Source organism: Corylus avellana, chromosome 9 (genome assembly GCF_965113065.1).
Source record: "Corylus avellana chromosome 9, dhCorAvel1.hap1.2, whole genome shotgun sequence".
Classification (NCBI taxonomy): domain Eukaryota; kingdom Viridiplantae; phylum Streptophyta; class Magnoliopsida; order Fagales; family Betulaceae; genus Corylus; species Corylus avellana.
This window is the reverse complement of record NC_142498.1, coordinates 19,162,935-19,184,152: the sequence shown is the minus strand read 5'-3', so window position 1 is coordinate 19,184,152 and position 21,218 is coordinate 19,162,935. Positions and strand designations below refer to the sequence as shown.

At 36.7% G+C, this 21,218-nt stretch overlaps 2 protein-coding genes and 1 non-coding gene across 4 annotated transcripts; 1 reads left to right on the top strand and 2 right to left on the bottom strand.

Annotated features, from left to right (window-relative positions):
* Positions 1-5,455: 5,455 nt before the first annotated feature.
* LOC148583907 (receptor-like protein EIX1) lies at positions 5,456-8,849 on the bottom strand. The gene has a single exon (XM_088510574.1). It carries the CDS (start codon positions 8,626-8,628, stop codon positions 5,644-5,646), a length of 2,985 nt encoding a protein of 994 aa, XP_088366700.1. The 5' UTR covers positions 8,629-8,849; the 3' UTR covers positions 5,456-5,643.
* Positions 8,850-12,889: 4,040 nt separating this feature from the next.
* LOC148583906 (small nucleolar RNA snoR8a) lies at positions 12,890-12,977 on the top strand. Its single transcript, XR_015909263.1, has one exon. It is a non-coding gene; the product is annotated as a small nucleolar RNA snoR8a (small nucleolar RNA).
* A 1,229-nt stretch (positions 12,978-14,206) lies between these two features.
* Positions 14,207-18,203, bottom strand: LOC148583905 (receptor-like protein EIX2). Of its 2 annotated transcripts, XM_088510704.1 has the most exons (3): positions 17,930-18,098; positions 16,729-17,851; positions 14,207-15,637 (listed from the first exon to the last, which is right to left on the bottom strand). In XM_088510704.1, exon 3 carries the CDS (start codon positions 14,972-14,974, stop codon positions 14,207-14,209), a length of 768 nt encoding a protein of 255 aa, XP_088366830.1. In that variant the 5' UTR covers positions 14,975-15,637; positions 16,729-17,851; positions 17,930-18,098. The 2 variants fall into 2 exon arrangements, with proteins under 2 accessions (XP_088366830.1, XP_088366829.1); XM_088510703.1 differs by having other exon boundaries at positions 16,729-18,203.
* Positions 18,204-21,218: the final 3,015 nt, after the last annotated feature.

Sequence of the window (21,218 nt, the reverse complement as noted above, 5' to 3'; positions counted from 1 at the left end):
CCTTTATCTCCACTTAAATGTCTTAAATCTCTCTCTCCCATAATTTATGTTTCAATCGATTTTTTTATTTTTTATTTGTAATGCATTGAATTGTCTTAATGAAGAAAACAAAAGGTTTTCAAATTCTCTATTTCTCTCTCTTTATTTAATTTTCTTTTTATCTTCTCTTGCTTTATGTTTATATCTCAATGTGAGATATATTATTATATATATTCATCATCATCATATATAAAAGCCGAGTTTTGGCTCAGAGAGAGCGTAGAATTGCGACACGTGTCCTGAACTTTTTTTTTTTGTCTTAACTCTCTCTCCCATAAATCCGTAGGTCTCTCTCTCTTCCTCTATCTCCACTTAAATGTCTTAAATCTTTTTCTCTCCCATAATTTATGTTTGAACCAATTTTTTGATTTTTTATTTGTAATGCATTGAATTGTCTTAATGAAAAAAACAAAAAGTTTCAAATTCTCTATTTCTCTCTCTTTATTAAATTTTCTTTTTATCTTCTCTTGCTTTATGTTTATATCTCAATATGAGACAATTAAAATGTATGAGTTTTATTTGTAATATATTTAATTGTCTTAATGAAGAAAACAAAAGGTTCTCAAATTCTCTCTTTCTCTCTCTGTTTATTTTTCTTTTTCTCTTCTCTTGCTTTCTATTTATATCTCAATGTTTCTCCGTCAATTTCACACTCAAATCAGGAAAAAGACAAGACTACAAGAGAGAGGTAGAGAGAGTTTCCAATCGTTGTTTCTCAATGATTTCTTTTCTTTATTTATTTTTTTCAAGAACAGTTCTTTTTAATTTTCCAATCGTTGTTTCTCAATGAAAAATTATATTATTCTCAATGAAGAGTAGAATAGTTATTTTCAATTATATTAGTATTTTCATTTTTTTTGTTTTTTTTTTTTTTTTATCTTTATTTTCGGTGCTTATGTTCTTCCATTTTTGTTTTTGTCCCTTATATTTTTTTCTAATTTTTTTTTTCTTCTCTTACTTTCTATTTATATCTCAATATTCCTTTGTAAATTTCACAATCAATTCAGAAAAAGACAAGAGAGAGAGAGAGAGATTTGCATTGCTGTTTCTCAATGAAAAATTATACTACATTTTTTTTTTTATATATATTTTTTTCTAAATTTGTTCTTTTCAATTTTCTAATCGTTGTTTCTTAATGAAAAATTATACTACAGTTTTTTTTTTTTTAATTTATTTTTTTTATCTAGAATAGTTATTTTCAATTAGTATTTTCATTTTTTTTCCTTTTTTTTTTTATCTTTATTTCCAGTGCTTATGTTCTTCCATTTTTTTTTTTTGTCCCTTATTTTTTTTTCTAATTTATATATTATTTTTTATTCAAATGATTACTTTTCTTTCGTAAATTTTACATTGAACTCAATAAATAATAATGAGAGAGAGTTTCTTATCGTTATTTTGGGTTGATAATTTTTTAGTTTGTACATGTTGTTCATTGAGTGATTTAATTTTTTTTATCTGTTTACATGCTTAATTAATGGATGACATTGGTTTTTAAGGTTTCATTGGAATCAAGAAACGTATACAGTAGAAAAAAGACAAATCTTTCAATTATATTAAAATTTTATTTTTATTTTTTTATTTTATCTTTATTTAATGTATTTATGTTCTTCATCCCTTAAATTTTCTACTAATTTATATATTATTTATTCAAATTTAATATTTTTCTTTTGTAAATTTCACATTGAATTAGGAAATGATAGTGAAAGAGTTTCCTATCATTATTTTTGGTACGGTGTATGATGCTTTTTTAGATTATGTCAATGTTCATTGTGTAGATTTTTTCGTCTTTGTTTTCCTGTATGTCTTAAAATTAGTTTCATTTGCTTTATATATGTGAAGGATGGTTGTAAAAAAAAAAAGTTGTTATGTTCTTCCATTTTTTTCCCTTAAATTTTATACTAATTTATATATTATTTATTCAAATTGATTAGTTTTCTTTTGTAAATTTCACGTTGAATTAAGGGAAATGATAGTAAAAATGTTTCCTATCATTATTTTTGGTACGATGTATAATTAGATTATGTTAATATTACTGCCAGTGTTTTTTATCTCTTTCATTTTTAAAAATAAAAATTAAACTACCAACATTCTTTTGTTTACAAAATTAGTAAACATAACTGTAATCAAATATCAATATGCTCATATATTTTAGAACACTTCTTTATTTTTGTCAGTGTAATAGAAAAATTTCTCAAAAAAATTGTTTATGAGGAGAAAATTCAACTCCTGAAAGACAAAAGTTTACCATAATGGATTGTATAGTGGAGGAGAAGTGGTGTCATTGTTGGAATATAATGATTAATCAATCATTTTGTATAATTGATTAATCTATGTTTTTATTTTGAATTTTTTTCCTTTATATTTCGTTTTAAACTACATACATGGGAACAAGTATTTAATATGTTTCAGTTTATAAGAATTAAAATTTATGAATTTTTAAATTTATTAGATATGTATTGAGAAAAACTATGGTTTAAAAGGATCTTATGAACATTTGTCATTTTTGGTAGCTAATTAATTAATTAAGATAAGAAAATAAAAATTGTTGTTGATAATCTTTTAAAGACTTTTTGAGTAAATTACAAAATAAAAAAAAATAAAAAAACCCGGCGCGTAGCGCGGGCTCTAAGCTAGTAATAATAATAATAATGTCAAGTGCTAGCCGCCTCTGTTGAAGTCTTTGGAGCCCAAGGTCTGAACCAGCAATTAGTGGATTTGGTTTAGGTGCACCAGAAAAAATTATAGTTTTTTTTTTTTGTTTTTTACGGTAAAAAAAAAATAAAATTAAATCTGGATCTTTAAAAAAAAAATTCAAAAGATATGCGTGGATTTTCTACAACACCCGAATCAAATCCTCTATTATTAAACTTGACCAGCCTATCCACCATGAAGCTTCCCAGCCTATTCGTGTAAACGCGTGTTTAGTTTAATCTACAAATCAAAATCAGAGTGCTTTAATTAACTCCAGTTTTGATTTTGTATTATCGTTTATTATCATATACATATTTCCTACTCCGATTGCTAACCCACCTACCAAAAAATAGAAGAAAAAAAAAATTCTCTTTATTTTTCTCTTTTGTGGACATTGTAAAAATTAAAAAATAAGGAGATATTATAAATTAGATGATAATTACGCAGAAGTAAATGTAGTTTTCCAAAGAAAAAAAAAATTGTATATATATATATATATATGAGGTAGTAATGGTGAGTGGTTGGGCTTTTACCCTTTCCAATGAGTCTAATCGGTATGGTCTATAAATTTTGAGCGATAAGGAAGCCTTTGTCCGGTCTTTGATCTACGAGATGGGCCTTGGAGCTACCACATGGGCCTTTGCCCCTACGTTTTCTTTTCTTTGGGCGGCCAACTTGTGAACATATTGAAGACATCTAATCTGGTATATCTTTCAAAGTAGCTGGTTTGGATTACTGATAATGCATTTTCTTTCGAGGGTGATGTTAAACTAAATATAAATAATTTAATTTTTTCAGTTGTTCTTAATGAGTTTTTATATTTTGAAATTATTGTACGATTTCTTCATTCATGGATTTAAATGACGCCATATATATATATATATATATATATATATATATATATATATATTTTTAAAAAAAATTTGTCCTTGCAAAAAATTATGGTTAATTGGCGGACAAATTCATTTTTATAAATATGTTTTTTAAATTTGGTTTTTTTTTTTTTTTTGACACGTCCACACACAAGGGAAGGGGGAAGGAGGATTCGAACTAGCGCCCCCTGCTTTATATGGCGTGGTTCACAGCCAATTGAGCTACCCCTTTGAAACTTTAAATTTGGTCTTTATCATTATGATGCTAATCAATTTTGTTTTTCTTAAGTAACGATTTACTTGCAGGTTCACTAAATCTACCTTGACATATTGAGGCTAATGAGTAATGGGTGGGAAGGGACCGACAAAGGATTTTATTTTCTTTTTGTTTTTTTATTTTTTATAATGACTTCTAGTAAATCTGGTAATCATAGATTGGTAATTGAATTATATTTTATGAGTAATTGCATAAGGGTTCTGCAACTTATCTCGAATTGTTGACACATATTTTCCACCACATAAGCAACCTGACGGGCACTTCATATAGCACACGTTTCCCTTCATATAATATCATAATCAAGGCTTTTTGGTGACTCGTAATTCTAAAATTTTTTTCCTTCATAAAATGTGTTAGCCTCTTGAATACATGACACAATAATTTGGTTGTGTAAATGGAAAATTAATTATATATTTGGAAGAAAAAAAAAACGTTTTCAAATCCCAGCCTAATTTTGGTGTTCTTTATGGTTAGGAGTTGGGTTTGATATTCACAGGGCAGTTTGCTATTATTGCTTTGTGCTCAGCCAATTTCTTATATCCATCTGGGTGGCATTTAAAGCCCTAATTTTTGACTGAATTATTATACAAGTTATAGAAACATATAATAAGATAAATATAAAACGGAATAATATGGAGTAAAGAAAAGAGAGAGACACAGAAACTAACGTGGTTCGGCATATAACCTACATCCATACACTAAAGCCTCAATAGTCTACATATTTCTTTGATGTATGATTTGAGTACATAGCTCTATTTATAGTGCTTTGACATAATTTTAAATACAAATCAAATCAACTATAATCACAAATCAAATCATCATTAATCAAAAGGATTTATATCCTTAACACAAGTTAGGGTTACGGGCGCCTCCATATTCTTTCAATGTGTAGGTTTTATTGATTTCAGTCCTTATTGTATAACGCTTTCTTTGTGGGTGTGTGGATTTTCTTTATTAAATGATGGGTTTTCTAGTTGAACTTCATCGGTGTATGTTAAACTCCCAAGTTACTGGTTATTTGTTTGTTGCTAATAGACTCTAGGGGGCATCAATAGCTTTTTTTTCTTCTCCGTTTTGAATATTAAATGACATGTTTTTGTGGTTTGAAGAATCAATTAGTCAATAGATGGATTTCATAATATTTTGTGGCTCGAAAAGAATGTTGATCAATCGGTTGAAGAAGGAGATGAACACCATTTGTTATAGTAAAATTTATATCTAATACATTAAATGGATCCGGCGTATCAGTAACTTAAAATAAATGAAAGAAGAAGGAACAAAAAATGGGAGATCTAAATTTTAAAACAACAAAATAAAAAATGGGTTATATGGTGAAATTGGCAGATGCAATGATTGAGCCTGGGTATGAAACCTAACAAGTGATAACTCCCAGTGTACAGTAACTTGGAATTAGAAATGGGCAATTCTGTCCTGTTTTTCGGCACCAAAAAAAAAATTAATAAGTTAAGGGTTTATAAAGTGAGAATAAAAATGATATGTAATGGAACCCTAAACTCTTCAAAACTCAAAAAGCTTTTTAAAAAATTACTAAGAATTATCTTATTTTTAGCTTACACACACTTTGTTCCTTTTCTTTGAACAATATGCTGTCCTTTTTCTATTTCTAAACAAATTGAAAAATGGTTACATGGAATCAAAATAGCAAAAATAAAGGTAGCTCCCCAACAATAAACACAAAACGAAAAATAATGTGCAAAAGTACAATAAGATATAATAGTTCATAGTCTTGCCATTTTGATCCTTTCAAACAACACCAAAGAGTTTATACTTTATGCCATCGAAAAACTTAAAGAAAGCAGATCTCCAAGCCTTGTTGACTGCTAGTGGACCAAATACACCCCAAAAGCCCACTACAAATCCAAATGGCATGCCCATATAAAACCACTTCTTGTCAATCCAGCCACTGCCCTGGATGCCTTCATCATCCACATTTGGTGTCAACTCTAAGGGCTTGTCATCTCCAACACAACTTGGTGTAAGTGGTGGTCCACAAAGATCATGGTTGCCAATGAAATTCAGTGCACTAAAGCTTTGGAGTTGAGTGCTTGTGGGAATTCTACCTGAGAAATTGTTGTATGATAAATCTAAATAACTCAGAAATGTTAAATTCGCTATGCTTTGAGGTATTACACCTGTGAGGTTATTCATTGAGAGATCGAGAGACTCTAACAATTTCATGGCATTGATCTTATCAGGAATCTTTCCATGGAGTTGATTATTGGACAAATTCAAGTATCGTAGGTCATGAAGATTGGTGAGTTCCTCGGGGATTTCTCCAATTAAATTGTTGCTCGAGAGGTCAATGCTTGTGACGAGACTAACTGCATCGCTTCTATATTCATACTCTGCCCCCTTCGTTACGAAAGAAAATAAGATTTCAGGTAAGGTAGTTTCGTGCATAGTTGAATCAAGTATCATCATGGCGCTCAAATTACCAAAGCATCGCAGAATTGATCCTGCGAATTTGTTATGTGAAAGGTCCATGAGATGAAGAAAATTAAGGTGACACAACTCTTGAGGAATATTACCATGAAACCTGTTTGAGCGAAGCACCAGAGCTGTCAAATAGGGACTATGTCCCAACCAAATGGATAAGTTGCCAGACAAATGATTTTCACTCAGATCAACAATCTCTAGGGATTGGCAATTTTGCAATGACAATGGTAAATCTCCAGACAGATTGTTTTTGTACAAGAATAGATACGTCAGCGCAGATAGAGAACCAAAGGAACTCGGAATATTTCCTGTAAGCTTGTTGCTCCCCAAGTTTAACACGCCCAACTGAGAATTGTTCATCCAACAATCATGAAGTTCTCCCGATAAAATATTTTTTGACAAATCTTTATGTTCACAAATGAGAGGAGAAAGAGATCCATGGAATGAGTTATTGGAAAGATCTAACTCATTAATGAAGGAAGAGATACGAGGGAGGGGGCCGGAGAAATTATTTGAAGCAAGACTGATAGATAATCCGCAAGATAAACTTGGAATACTGCCACGAATTTTGTTTTGAGAAAGATCTAGATAAAAAATTGGACAACAACGGCTCCAAAACCAAGAAGGAATTACATCTGAAATTCCTGTATCTGATAAATCTAGTTCTAAAAGGTTTTTTTGTGATTGAAGCCATGTAGGAAATTTTGGCCCTAATGACCACGACCCCATAAATAAAGATTGAAGTTGAAAAGGTGGAACCCAATTAGAGCTTACTTTCAAAGTCAAGAAGTTTGAATAGGCAGAAAGTACTTTCAATTTTGTTAGATTGAAAAAATGCACATCAGAAACAAAACCCTCTAAAAAATTTTTATTGATGAATAAATCTTCAAGATTTGAAAGATTTCCAAGACTTACAGGAATTGTTCCATTTAATTTGTTGTCAAAGACAAAAAGACTCCGCAATGAAGACAATTTTCCTATGGACACAGGAATCGGACCAGAAAACATGTTATCATGAAGAAAAAGATCGGATAGTTTTTTATGCATCCCTAGTTGATCAGGCAAAGTACCAGAAAGTTTATTCCCATTCAAACCTAAATGCTTTAAATTTCTCACTTTGCATGCAGAAGAGTTTCCTAAAAGTCCATACACATCTCCCCATAGTTCGTTCTCAGATAAATCTAAAAACTGCAGATTACACAAATTTCCCAAGGATCTTGGTAATTTTCCTTCAAAGCCATTGTTTGACAGGGCAAGATACCTCAATCGGGAAAGAGATCCGATAGCATCAGGAAGTACACCCCGAATGTTGTTGTTTGCAAGATCAAGTCTTTCAAGAGTACTTATATTGCATAACAAGTTAAGCATTGTGGAAGAGAAGTTGCTATAAGAGAGATATAGGTTTCTCAGACAAGACATGTTTTGGAAAGCAGCTTGAAGTGGACTCTGAATATAATTCTCACTTAGATCAAGGGTAACAAGAGATGTAAGACTTTGAAACCAGTCAAATGCTGAATCAAGAAGCAGGTTACTTGAAAGATCAAGCACAGTTAGAGATGAAAAATTAACATAAGGTATAGGATCATATTTATCAAGTTCACAACCAGACAGGTGTAACTCTGATAGAGAAGGGAGCATGTTCATCACATGTAACCAGTTGGATGCTTTACTAAGATTGAGGTAACTCATGTCGAGGAATTCTAACAAGGAAAGATGAGATAACCACTCAAGATTGTCAATTTGAAGGAAGAGATCATTAATGTCAAGATAATGCAAGTTCGAGAGATTTGCCAGCTGATGAAGACTCCCATCCACAAAACATGCATGAGATAAATTTAGATACCTTAAATTCTGGAGGTGACCAAGGAAGCTTGGAATATTAGTATCTTCAAAGCAATTGGAACTTAGGTCCAAATAATGAAGATGCTTCAATCCCAACAGAGAATCACTTACCAATCCGCGCAATCGAAGCCGTTCAAAACCTTCATATGCAGCATCGTGATCGAGATCATACGGATTTCTAAGGTTTAACTGGATGACATGCCCAGTTATGTTGTCACAGCCAATTCCTTTCCACATGCAACATTCATTGCCAATCCAAGACGAGAGTTGATTTGAGGGATCTACAATACTTTCTTTGAAGGTTAGAAGGGCTTCTCTTTCACTTTTCCTGCAAAGAACATTTGGATTTCCATGACAATATGTGAACATGCATAAGATAGTAGCTAAGGAAAGATGCCAATGCACAAGGACCACTAGAAAACTAGTCTTCCTGCCCATAATCTTTCCCATGGCGCAATGAAGAAGGAAATATTACAGAAATGAGTTGTTAACTAAAAAGGTGAGAGCATAGTCCATATATATAACATATATGAGACCCCTTAAGCTACTGAATTGAGGATTCCTCTTCATATGACCAGCAAAGACTATGTTCTTCAAGTCAATGTCTTGATGCCAAATAGGAAGACAACTCAAGACTTTGTAGACTTGCAGTCATCATGCTTCACCAATAATATCAAGTGCTAGCCGCCTCTGTTGAAGTCTTGAAAAATTAAATGTGAATCGAAAAAATTTCAAAAGATATGCATGGATTTTCTACAACACCCGAATCAAATCCTCTATTATTGAACTTGACCAGCTGTCCACCACGAAGCTTCCCTATTCGCGTTAACGTGACTTCGTATGCATGACCTTGTAAAGTGAAGTCAATGCATGTCCACCTCATATATCAAGACTTTGTAGCCTTGCAGTCATCATGCTTCGGATCAGGGTCCCCTCCACTTGAGGGAGAAAATGAGAATCTCATTTTCTCTAATCTCAGCCCTTAGATGAATCTAAGGGTTCAAAATATTCCAATCTCAAAACTCAAACACAAACACCAACACAACCACACATGATTTTATACCAAATTTAATTAATTTCAAAACAAAATGAAAAAAAAAAAACAAGGGGCGACTCCTCCCAAAGCCGCCCATCTGGGGGTGGCGCGCGCCCATCCCATGGCCTAGGGATGGGCGTGCGGCCACCCCCATGGCGAAGGGGTGGCCTTGCGCCACCCCAGAAGGCCATAGGGTGGCCGCACGCCCACCTTAGGCCTTCTGGGGGTGGTGTCGCGCCACCCTCAAATCTACTGGGGGTGGCCGCATGGGCTTCTGGGGGTGGCGCGAGGCCACCCTTTGGCCATGGGGTGACCTCGCGCCACCCCAAAAGGCCATGGGGTGGCCGCGCGGCCACCCTAGGCCTTCTCGGGGTGGTTGCGCGCCACCCCCAAATCTGCTGGGGGTGGCCACATGGCAACCCCATGGCCTTCTGGGGTGGCGCGAGGTCACCCCATGGCCATGGGGTGGCCTCGCCATGCCAATGGGATGGCCGGCGGCGGCGGCGAGCTGTCCCATGGGGTGCTTTTCCTCCAATTATTTAAAAAACAAATAAATAAATTTTTTTATTATTTATAATCAGGTGTGTTGGTTTTATTTTTGAGTTTTGTATTCCTAGATGTTTTAGACCCTTAGATGGTTTGGATTGCTAAGATCTCAAAAAATGAGACTCTCCAATTACTCACAATTGGAGGGGATCCTTATCCGCATGCTTCACCAATAATATCAAGTGCTAGCCGCCTCTGTTGAAGTCTTGAAAAATTAAATGTGAATCGAAAAAATGTCAAAAGATATGCGTGGATCTTCTACAACACCCAAATCAAATCCTCTATTATTGAACTTGACCAGCTGTCCTCCACGAAGCTTCCCTATTCGCGTTAACGTGACTTTGTATGCATGACCTTGTAAAGTGAAGTCAATGCATGTCTACCTCATATATCAAGACTTTGTAGACTTGCAGTCCCCACTTGAGGGAGAAAATGATAATCTCATTTTCTCTAATCTCAGCCCTTAGACGAATCTAAGGGTTCAAAATATTCCAATCTCAAAACTCAAACACAACCACACATGATTTTATACCAAATTTAATTAAAAAATTAATTAATTTAAAAACAAAATGAAAAATAAAAAAAAATGGGCGGCTCCTCCCAGAGCCGCCCATCTGGGGGTGGCGCGCGCCCATTCCATGGCCTAGGGATGGGCGCGCGGCCACCCCCATGGCGAAGGGGTGGCCTTGCTCCACCCCAGAAGGACATGGGTGGCCGCGCGCCCACCCTAGGCCTTCTTGGGGTGGTGTCGCGCCACCCTCAAATCTGTGCGGCCACCCCATGGGCTTCTGGGGGTGGCACGAGGCCACCCCTAGGCCATGGGGGTGGCTATGCGAGGCCACCCTTTGGCCATGGGGTGACCTCGCGCCAACCCAGAAGGCCATGGGGTGGCCACGCGGCCACCCTAGGCCTTCTCAGGGTGGTTGAGCGCCACCCCTAGATCTGCTAGGGGTAGCCATACGGCCACCCCATGGGCTTTTGGGGGTGGCGCGAGGCCACCCCTAGGCCATGGGGGTAGCTGTGCGAGGCCACCCTTTGGCCATGGGTTGACCTCGCGCCACCCCAGAAGGCCTTGGGGTGGCCGCGCGGCCACCCTAGGCCTTGTAAGGGTGGTCGCGCACCACCCCCAGATCTGCTAGGGGTCGCCGCAAGGCCACCCCATGGGCTTCTGGGGGTGGCGCAAGGCCACCCCTTGGCCATGGGGTGGCCGCGCGCCAATTCCAGATCTGTTGGGGGTGGCCATGCCCATGGGATGGCCGGCGGCGAGCCGTCCCATGGGGTGCTTTTCCTCCAATTATTTAAAAAACAAATAAATAAATGTTTTTATTATTTATAATCAGGTATATTGGTTTTATTTTTGAGTTTTGTATTCCTAGATTTTTTAGACCCTTAGATGGTTTGGATGGCTAAGATGTCAAAAAATGAGACTCTCCAATTACTCACAATTGGAGGAGATCCTTATCCACATGCTTCACCAATAATATCAAGTGCTAGCCGCCTCTGTTGAAGTCTTGAAAAATTAAATGTGAATCGAAAAAATTTCAAATGATATGCGTCGATTTTCTACAACACCCGAATCAAATCCTCTATTATTGAACTTGACTAGCTGTCCACCACGAAGCTTCCCTATTCGCGTTAACGTGACTTCGTATGCATGACCTTGTAAAGTGAAGTCAATGCATGTCTACCTTATATATCAAGACTTTGTAGACTTGCAGTCATCATGCTTCGAATCAGGGTCCTCTCCACTTGAGGGAAAAAATAAGAATCTCATTTTCTCTAATCTCAGCCCTTAGATGAGTCTAAGGGTTCAAAATATTTCAATCTCAAAACTCAAACACAAACACAACCACACGTGATTTTATACCAAATTTAATTAAAAAAATTAAGAAATTTAAAAACAAAATGAAAAAAAAAAAACAAGGGGCGGCTCTGGGAGGGTGGCGCGCACCCATCCCATGGCCTAGGGATGGGCGCGCGGCCACCCCCATGGCGAAGGGGTGGCCTTGCACCACCCCAGAAGGCCATGGGGTGGCCCGCGCGCCCACCCTAGGCTTTTTGGGGGTGGTGTCACGCGACCCCCAGATCTACTGGGGGTGGCCGTGCCATGGGGTGGCTGTGCGTTGAGGATTCCTCTTCATATGACAGATAAAGATTAGGTTATTCAGGTCAATGTCCATCATGCTTCACCAATAATATTATAATATCAAGTGCTAGCCGCCTCTGTTGATGGCTTTGGAGTCCAAGGTCTCAATTTAAAACCGAGTGACCCGGCCAGCCATTATTGGTTAATTTGGTTTAGGTGCAGCAGAAAAAAAAAATTATAGTTTTCTTTTTGGTGGATTTTTTACAACACCTGGACCAAATCCTCTATTATTAAACTTGACCCGCAGTACACCATAAAGCTTCTCTATTCCTGTAAACGTGACTTTGTATGCATGAACTTGAAATTAAAGAAAAGTCAATGCATGAAGGTGTAAAGAAAATATGTGATTTTTCCTTTTGACAATTTTCTACTTTGAAAAAGATGCAAAAGGATATGAAAGCGATTGAAAAAAAAAAAAAAAAAAAACATAAATACATTCAAATATCATTTTTTTTAAAAAAAAACTATCTTTCATTTATTGAACACCAAACAGAACTCTCTAGTCTCTATCCAAAGATTCATTTTCTTTTTTCAAGCCAAATTTAGTCATTGGTGTCTTAAACTTTGGCAAATTTTCTTGCCTGTTAAGTTGAATCTGCATATCAGAGTGCTTTAATTAACTCCAGCTTTGATTCTGTATTATTGTTTATTATCATATACATATTTCCTACTCTGATTGCTAACCCACCTACCCCAAAAAAAAAAAAAAAAAAATTTGCTTTTAATTTTTCTCTTATATATATAAGGGCTTGTAGCAGTGAAAACAAACATTATCCTCTGCGCTCGCACACATATATATATATAGAGAGAGAGAGAGAGAGAGAGAGAGAGAGATGTTCTTGGGATAGTACGGACTTCCAAGGACCAAGACAATGGTGAGTTGTTGGGCTTTTACCCTTTCCAATGGGTAAAACCGGTATGGTCTACATATTTTGAGCTACCACATGGGCCTCTGCCCCTACGTTTTCTTTCCTTTAGGCGCCCAAGTTGTGATGATTATAAAAATTCCTCGTTCTGAATGCTATTGCCATGGCATGAAAGACACGTTTACACCCATAGGATATGGGCGCCGCCTAAATTTCATTTACATTAGTTTATTACATAATTAGTTCATTCGCTCACTTATTATTCGATTCTGCATAGTTTCTTGATGGTTCTGTTTGTTTGTGTAAATGGAAAATTAATTATATATTTGGAAGAGAAGTAAAACGCTTTCAAATCCCTGCCTAATTTTGGTGTTCTTGTTGTTCTTTATGGTTAGGAGTTGGCTTTGATATTCACAGGGCATTTTGCTATTATTGCTTTGTGCTCAGTCAATTCCTTATATTCATCTGGGTGGCGTTTAAAGCCCTGATTTTAGATTGAATTATTCTACAAGTTAGGGTTACGCACGCCTCCATATTCTTTCAATGTAGAGGTTTCATTGATTTCAGTTCTTACTGTATAATATGCTTTCTTTATGGGGGTGTGGATTTTCTTGATTAAATGATGGGTTTTCTAGTTGAACTTCATCGGTGTATGTTAAACTAAGTTACTGGTTATTTGTTTATTGCTAATAGACTCTGGTGGGCTTCTATGGCTTTTTTTCTTCTTCTCCGTTTTGAAATATTGAATGACATGTTTTTGTGATTTCAAGAATCAATTAGTCAGTAGATGGATTTCATGATATTTTGTGGCTCGAAAAGAATGTTGATCAATAAATTGAAGAAGGAGATGAACACTATTTGATATAGTAAAATACGAAAATTTGTATCTAATACATTAAATGGATCCGGCGTATCAATAACTTAATGTATGAAGGAAAAAGGAAAAAGAACAAAAGGGTGGAAAGGCATCATAAAGGAGATCTTAATTTTAAAACGACAGAACAAAAAATGGGGTATATGGTGAAATTTGAAGATGCAATGCACTTAATTGGATTGACCTGGGTATGAAACCTTACAAGTGGTTACTTTTGAAGTATAGTAACCTTAAAATTAAAAATGGAACCTTAAACTCTTTGGCGCACAAAAAAAAGGATATGTAATGGAACCCTAAACTCTTCATAACTTTAAAAGGTTTTTAAAACTTTAGTAAGAATTATTTTTGTTTTAGCTTACACACACTTTGTTCCTTTTCTTTGAACAATATGCTTGTCTCTTTTTTTTTCTTTTTTTTTTTTTATAAGCAAATTGGAAAAGGGTTACATGGAATTAAAATACCAAAAAAGAGGTTGGGTCCTCAACAACAAACCTAAAATGAAAATTATAGTGCAAAAAGTACAACAAAATGTAGTAGTTCATAGTCTTGCTTTGATCCTTTCAAACATCACCAAAGAATTTATACTTTATGCCATTGAAAAACTTGAAGAAAGCAGATCTCCAAGCCTTGTTGAATGCTAGTGGACCAAATACACCCCAAAAGCCCACTACAAATCCAAATGGCATGCTCATATAAAACCACTTCATGTCATTCCAGCCATTGTCTTGGTCCTCTTGGATGCCTTCATCAACCACATTTGGTGTCAGCTCGAAGGGCGTGTCATCTCCAACACAGCTAGGTGTAAGTGGTGGTCCACAAAGATCATGGTTGCCAATGAAATTCAATGCACTAAAGCTTTGGAGTTGAGTGCCCGAGGGAATTCTACCTGAGAAGTTGTTATATGATAAATTTAAATAACTCAAGAATGTTAAATTCGCCATGCTTTGAGGTATTACACCTGTGAGATTATTCGTTGAGAGATCGAGAGACTCTAGCAATTTCAAGGCATTGATCTTCTCAGAAATCTTTCCATGGAGTTGATTATTGGACAAATTCATGTATCGTAGGCCATAAAGATTGGTGAGTTCCTCGGGGATTTCTCCAATTAAATCGTTGCTTGAGAGATCAATGCTTGTGACAAGACCAAGTGTATTGCTATTGCTATATTCATGCTTTATCCCCTTCGTTATCAAGGATAATGGGTTTCCATGTACTGCATCTATTTCAGAAAAATGACTGAGAATATCTAAATCACATCTCACCATGGCGCTCAAATTACCAAAGCATCGCTGAATTGATCCTGTGAATTTGTTATGTGCAAGGTCCATGACCTGAAGCAAATTAAGGTGATACAACTCTTGAGGAATATTGCCATCAAACCTGTTTGTGCTAAGGCCGAACTATGTCCCAACCAAATGGATAAGTTGCCAAATAAATTATTTTCACTCAGATCAACAATCTCTAGGGATTGACAATTTTGCAATGACAATGGTAAATCTCCAGACAGATTGTTTTTGTACAAAGATAGTGACCTCAGAGCAGATAAAGAACCAAAAGAACTCGGAATATTTCCTATAAGCTTATTGTTCCCCAAGTTTAACACTTCCAACTGAGAATTGTTCATCCAACAATCATGAAGTTCTTCGGATAAAAGATTTTTTGACAAATCCTTATGTTCACAAATGAGAGGAGAAAGAGATGGAATGAGTGATTGGAAAGATCTAAATTCCACATTTTAGAAGAGATAAGGGGGAGAGGGCCAAAGAAATTATTTGAAGCAAGAATGATCGTTTTTCCGAAAGATAAACTTGGAATACTGCCATGAATTTGGTTTTGAGAGAGATCAAGCCAATAATTAATAAATTTGAAAAAAAAGGCTCCAAAACCAAGAAAGGATTACATCTGAAATTCCTGTATCTGATAAATCTAGTTCTTGAAGGTTTTTTTGTGATTGAAGCCATGTAGGAAATTGTGGCCCTAATGACCACGACCTAGGGTTGGCAAAACGGGTAATCGGGTAGACCCGATTACAACCCGTTAAGACATACGACCCGATTACCCTAGACACGAACACAACCCGTTTAGCTAAACGGGTTAACGGGTCTTACACGATTATAACACGAAAAATATCATGGTAATCCGACACGACCCGCTTAACCCGTTTAAAATTACCGGGTCATATCGGGTAGACACGATCCAACACAACCCGACACGACCCGTGTCTAAATAGGTCACATGACCCGACCCGTTAAAAAAACCCTTAATGAAAAATGGAAAAAATAATGTAATATTAATAATAAATTAATAATATACCAAATTACCAATGCCATTGGCAGAGATGAGAGAGAGAGAGAGAGAGAGAGAGAGAGAGCCGAGAGGGAGAGAGAGTGGCACACTGGCGTTGGGGAGGGAGCTGCTGCCTGGTGGACCAGTGGTGCCTGCGAAGCTGCGATAGAGGGAGAGAGAGAGCTGAGAGGGAGAGAGAATGGCATACTGGCGTTGGGGGGGGAGCTGTTGCCTGGTGGACCGGTGGTGCCTGCGAAGCTGCGATAGAGGGAGAGAGAGAGCCGAGAGGGAGACTGGAAGAGAGAGGCGCTGGGAGAGAGAGTCGAGAGGGAGGGAGAGAGAGAAAGGCACTTGGGGGGGGGGGGGGCTACTGCTTGGTGCCTGGCTAGTGGCTCCTGCGATTATGCGATAGAGGGAGACTTCGGGGGGCTGGCGGCTGCTGTGCTGGGGACCTGGGGTAGTGTGGCCTGCGGCGCCGTGGGAGGGACTGGGGTGGGGTGTGAAGAAAAGAAGAAAGAAGTGTCTTAGGAATTAAGGATTAGGGTTAGACGGGTCACGAATTCACGGGTTAGTGTTAGTTGTTTCAAGTTTTTTTTTTAAATGGGTGATGGGTCTGGCGGGTCACCCGAGACCCGGCTGACCTGCGGACCCGCCAGACACGAATTTAATCGGGTCTTAATCGGGTAGACCCGATTAAGACCCGAACCTGATAAGCCCAAACCCAATACCTGCTAACTTCGTGTCGTGTTCGTGTCGAGGTCACGGGTCGTGTCAAAATTGCCGGCCCTACCACGACCCCATCCATAAAATGTGAAGTTGAAAAGGTGGAACCTAGTTAGAGCTTACATTCCAAGCCAACAAGTTTGAAGAGGCAACAAGTATTTTCAATTTTGTTAGATTGAAAAAATGCACATAAAAAACAAAACCCTCTAAAAAATTGTTAACGATGGATAACTCTTCAAGGTTTGAAAGATTTCCAAGACTTACAGGAATTGTTCCACTTAATTTGTTGAAAGAGACACCAAGACGCCGCAATGAAGACAATTTTCCTATGGACACGAGAATCGGACCAGAAAACATGTTACCATAGAGAAAAAGACCAGATAGTTTTTTATGCTTCTCTAGTTGATCAGGCAAAGTACCTGAAAGTTTATTAAAAGACAAATCCAAATGCTTTAAATTTCCTACATTGCATGCAGAAGAGTTTCCTAAAAGTCCATACACACCTCCCCATAGTTTGTTGTCAAATAAATCTAAAAACTGCAGATTACACAAATTTCCCAAGGATCTTGGTAACTTTCCTTCAAAGCCATTGCCTGAAAGGACAAGATACCTCAATTGGGAAAGAGATCCAATGGCATCAGAAAGTACACCTTGAATGTTGTTATATGCAAGATCAAGTCTTTCAAGAGAACTTACATTGCATAACAAGTTAAGCATTGTGGAAGAAAACCAATCAAATGTTGAATCAGGAAGCCAGTTACTTGAAAGGTCAAGCACAGTTAGAGATGAAAAATTAACATAAGGTATAAGATCATATTTATCAAGTTCACAACTAGACAGGTGTAACTCTGATAAAGAAGGGAGCATGTTCATCACCTGTAACCAGTTGGTTGCTTTACTAAGATTAAGGGAACTCATGTCGAGGAATTCTAACAAGGAAAGATGAGATAACCATTCAAGATTGTCAATTTGAAGGGAGAGACCATTAATGTCAAGATAATGCAAGTTCGAGAGATTTGCTAGCTGATGAGAACTCCCACCCACAAAACATGCATGCGATAAATTTAGATACCTTAAATTCTGGAGGTGACCAAAGAAGCTTGGAATATTAGTATCTTCAAAGCAATTGGAACTTAGGTCCAAATAATGAAGATACTTTAATTCCAACAGAGAATCACTTACCAATCCGCCTAATCGTGACTGTTCAAAACCTTCATACGCAGTATGGAAATCATATGGATTTTGTGCATATGCAACATAGAGATCATACGGATTTCTAAGATTTAACTGGATGCCATGCCCAGTTATGTTGTCACAGCCAATTCCTTTCCACATGCAACATTCATCGCCAATCCAAGACGAGAGTTGATTTGAGGGATCTACAATACTTTCTTTGAAGGTTAGAAGGGCTTCTCTTTCTCTTTTCCTGCAAAGAACATTTGGATTTCCATGACAATATGTGAACATGCATAAGATAGTAGCTAAGGAAAGATACCAATGCACAAGGACCACTAGAAAACTAGTCTTCCTGCCGATAATCTTTCCCATGACACAATGAAGGAGGAAATATTGCAGGAATGAGTTGTTAACTCAAAAGGTGAGAGCACATTCCATATATATAACATATATGAGACGCCTTAAGCTACTGAATTGAGTATGAGACGCCTTAAGCTACTGAATTGAGGATTCCTCTTCATATGACCGACAAAGACTATGTTCTTCAAGTCATTGTCTTGACTCTTGATGCCAAATAGGAAGACAACTGAAGACTTTGTAGACTTGCCGTCCATCATGCTTCACCAATAATGTCAAGTGCACTTACAAAAAATAATAATAATAATAATAATAATGTCAAGTGCTAGCTGCCTCTCTTGAAGTCTTTGGAGCCCAAGGTCTCAATGTCAAACTGAGTGACCCAGCCATTAGTGGATTTGGTGTAGGTGCAGCAGAAAAAATTATAGTTTTTTTTTTTTTACGGTAAAAAAAAAAAAAAAATCTGATCATTAAAAAAAATTCAAAAGATGCGCGTGGATTTTCTACAACACCCGAATCAAATCCTCTATTATTAAACTTGACCAGCTATCCATCATGAAGCTTCCCAGCCTATTCGTGTAAACGCATGTTTAGTTTAATCTGCAAATCAAAATTAGAGTGCTTTAATTAACTCCAGTTTTGATTTTGTATTATCGTTTATTATCATATACATATTTCCTACTCCGATTGCTAACCCACCTACCCAAAAAAAAAAAAAAAAATTGCCTTTTATAAAAATTTAAATATTAGGATATTTTGTAAATCAGATGATAATTAATTAGGCAGAAGTAAATGTAGTAATGCTGACTGGCTGGGCTTTTACTCTTTCCAATGAGTCTACTTGGTATTGTCTACATAGTTTGAGCGATAAGGAAGCCTTTATCCGGCCTTTGATCTACAAGATGGGCCTTTGAGCTACCACATAAGCCTTTGCCCCTACGTTTTCTTTTCTTTGGGCGGCCAACTTGTGAACATATTGAAGACATCTAATCCGGTGTATTTTTCAAAGTAGTTGCTGATTCTTGTTGCAGATGGTTTGGATTACTTATAATGCATTTTCTTTCGAGGATGATGTTAAACTATATACATAATTTAAAATTTTCAGTTGTCATTGACGAGTTTTTATATTTTGAAATTATTGTACGATTTCTTCATTCCTGGATTTAAATGACGCCTTTTTTTCTTTCTTTCTTTTTTCAAAATGCGTCCTTTTGAAAAATTATGGTTAATTGACTGAAAAATTCATTTTTATATGATAATGTTTTCCACAACACAAGCAACCACTCACATTTCATATAGTACGCGTTTCCCTTCATAATATCTTAATCAGAGCTTTTTGATGACTCGTGACACTAGAATTTTTTCCCTCCATAAAATGCGTTAGCCTATTGAATACATGACGCAATAATTGCGTGTGACACTTTGACAAATTTTTAAGGATTCCATCATATATATCACATTTATAGTAGGGCCACTTTTTGTTATTTGTAGGGTAAGCAATAAAGAGCAAAAAAAGACAAATTACAGTTGGACTACTTCAATTCAAGTAGGGCAGGCCGCAGGAGAGCGTTTGTTCCCCCTCGGCCCCTCAGGCTCCACCATTGAGTTGCAGCAAAAAATTCACACAGCCTTGTGGCGCAAGTCATAAAATGAAAAGGAAAAAGTAGCTGGAGTAGGTGCTAGTGTTGCAGTTTTCAGCTGAACCGAACATATTTGACTAAGCGATAACAACTAGAACCAAAATCCTCCTGATTTACGTGTATTAGAAATGCATGCATTAGAGCCCATGCTTCCGAGCTGGATCTCACCTTCTATTCAATACGTTAGGTTTTGTGTTGGTAAATTTAGTTTCAACAAGTCTAAATTAGTGTTAGTACAGTGACTATATCCCGTTCGCTAGGAGGAGGTTCTGAAAGAGAAGGAGATTAGAGTGTTTATCAAGGGTAGATTCGGTGATACCACTCCGAGACTCAAGTCAATTTTGTAGTTACATAGGAGAAAAATTTGGCAAAGTAATAGTAGGGTTAATTAGGCATGCCTATGAGGTTTGCCTGGGCTCTTTATATAGGAAGATGTCCTCGAATTTGAAGAACTACTGTGAAGAATTTGTTACTTGCATAGAGATTTCCTCCCTCAATCTATTAGAAAGGGCAGCATAGCATAGGTATTCGATTACTTGAGCTGGGGGAGGGATGATTACTTATTTAATGGCATCCATTTGGTGAAGGTGCACTCGGATCTTAATAGTCAGCTGGGCTTATGAGTTATTGAATTGATAAGTTGTCAGGCCTTTAGTGGCTTTTGATCCTTTGTACTGCTATAGGTTATTTGGGCTTTCTGATGACGAGTCATTCCAGAGCTCGTCGGTATCTAAGCCCTATAGTTAGGGTGTTAATTTAGTTATAAAGTTACAGTTAATTCGAACGGAGTATCCATTGAAATAGATCCAAGACACTTGGACAAAACTTAATCGCAGACCGTTCAAACACCATCATAAACCGACTTCCAACCAAACCTCTAATATTCTCAAGGCTTTATATAAGGACATCAGTGCACGATTTTCACTGAGACTAGAGGGATTTGTTTTGTGTTCTAAGAAAGAACTATAGCATCCTTAATTTCTATTAGAGTTTCGTTAAATCACACCAAATTTTACAAAAAACCCTTTAACCTTCGGAGTTTTGGAATTGCACTAAGATACTTGATAGAAGAATTGGCCAAACACTTAGAAGTTAATGCGATAGAAACAAACAGATTGGAAAAATGGATAGATTTCCTAAATTTGATTGTCCTATAGAAGTTTTACTTTGAAAAGTTCTTTGAGTTTCCACTCCCTCACCAAATTGTGTGTTACAACTTTATTGTTTTTGCTTATTTTGATGATTGTTGTGTTGTTCCTATAATTTTAATTGACTGAATTTTCTGAAAAACACATTCACCCCCTCTATGTTTGTTTGGGGTTAGAAAATATAAGAATAGCTATTAGAACTCTCATGCTTGCCGAACAAAACAGTGTTATCAAACATGTGC

Excerpts from the sequence above, each read along its gene's own strand:
- LOC148583907 (XM_088510574.1), bottom strand. The coding sequence starts at position 8,628 with ATGGGAAAGATTATGGGCAGGAAGACTAGTTTTCTAGTGGTCCTTGTG.
- LOC148583905 (XM_088510703.1), bottom strand. The coding sequence starts at position 14,974 with ATGGACCTTGCACATAACAAATTCACAGGATCAATTCAGCGATGCTTT.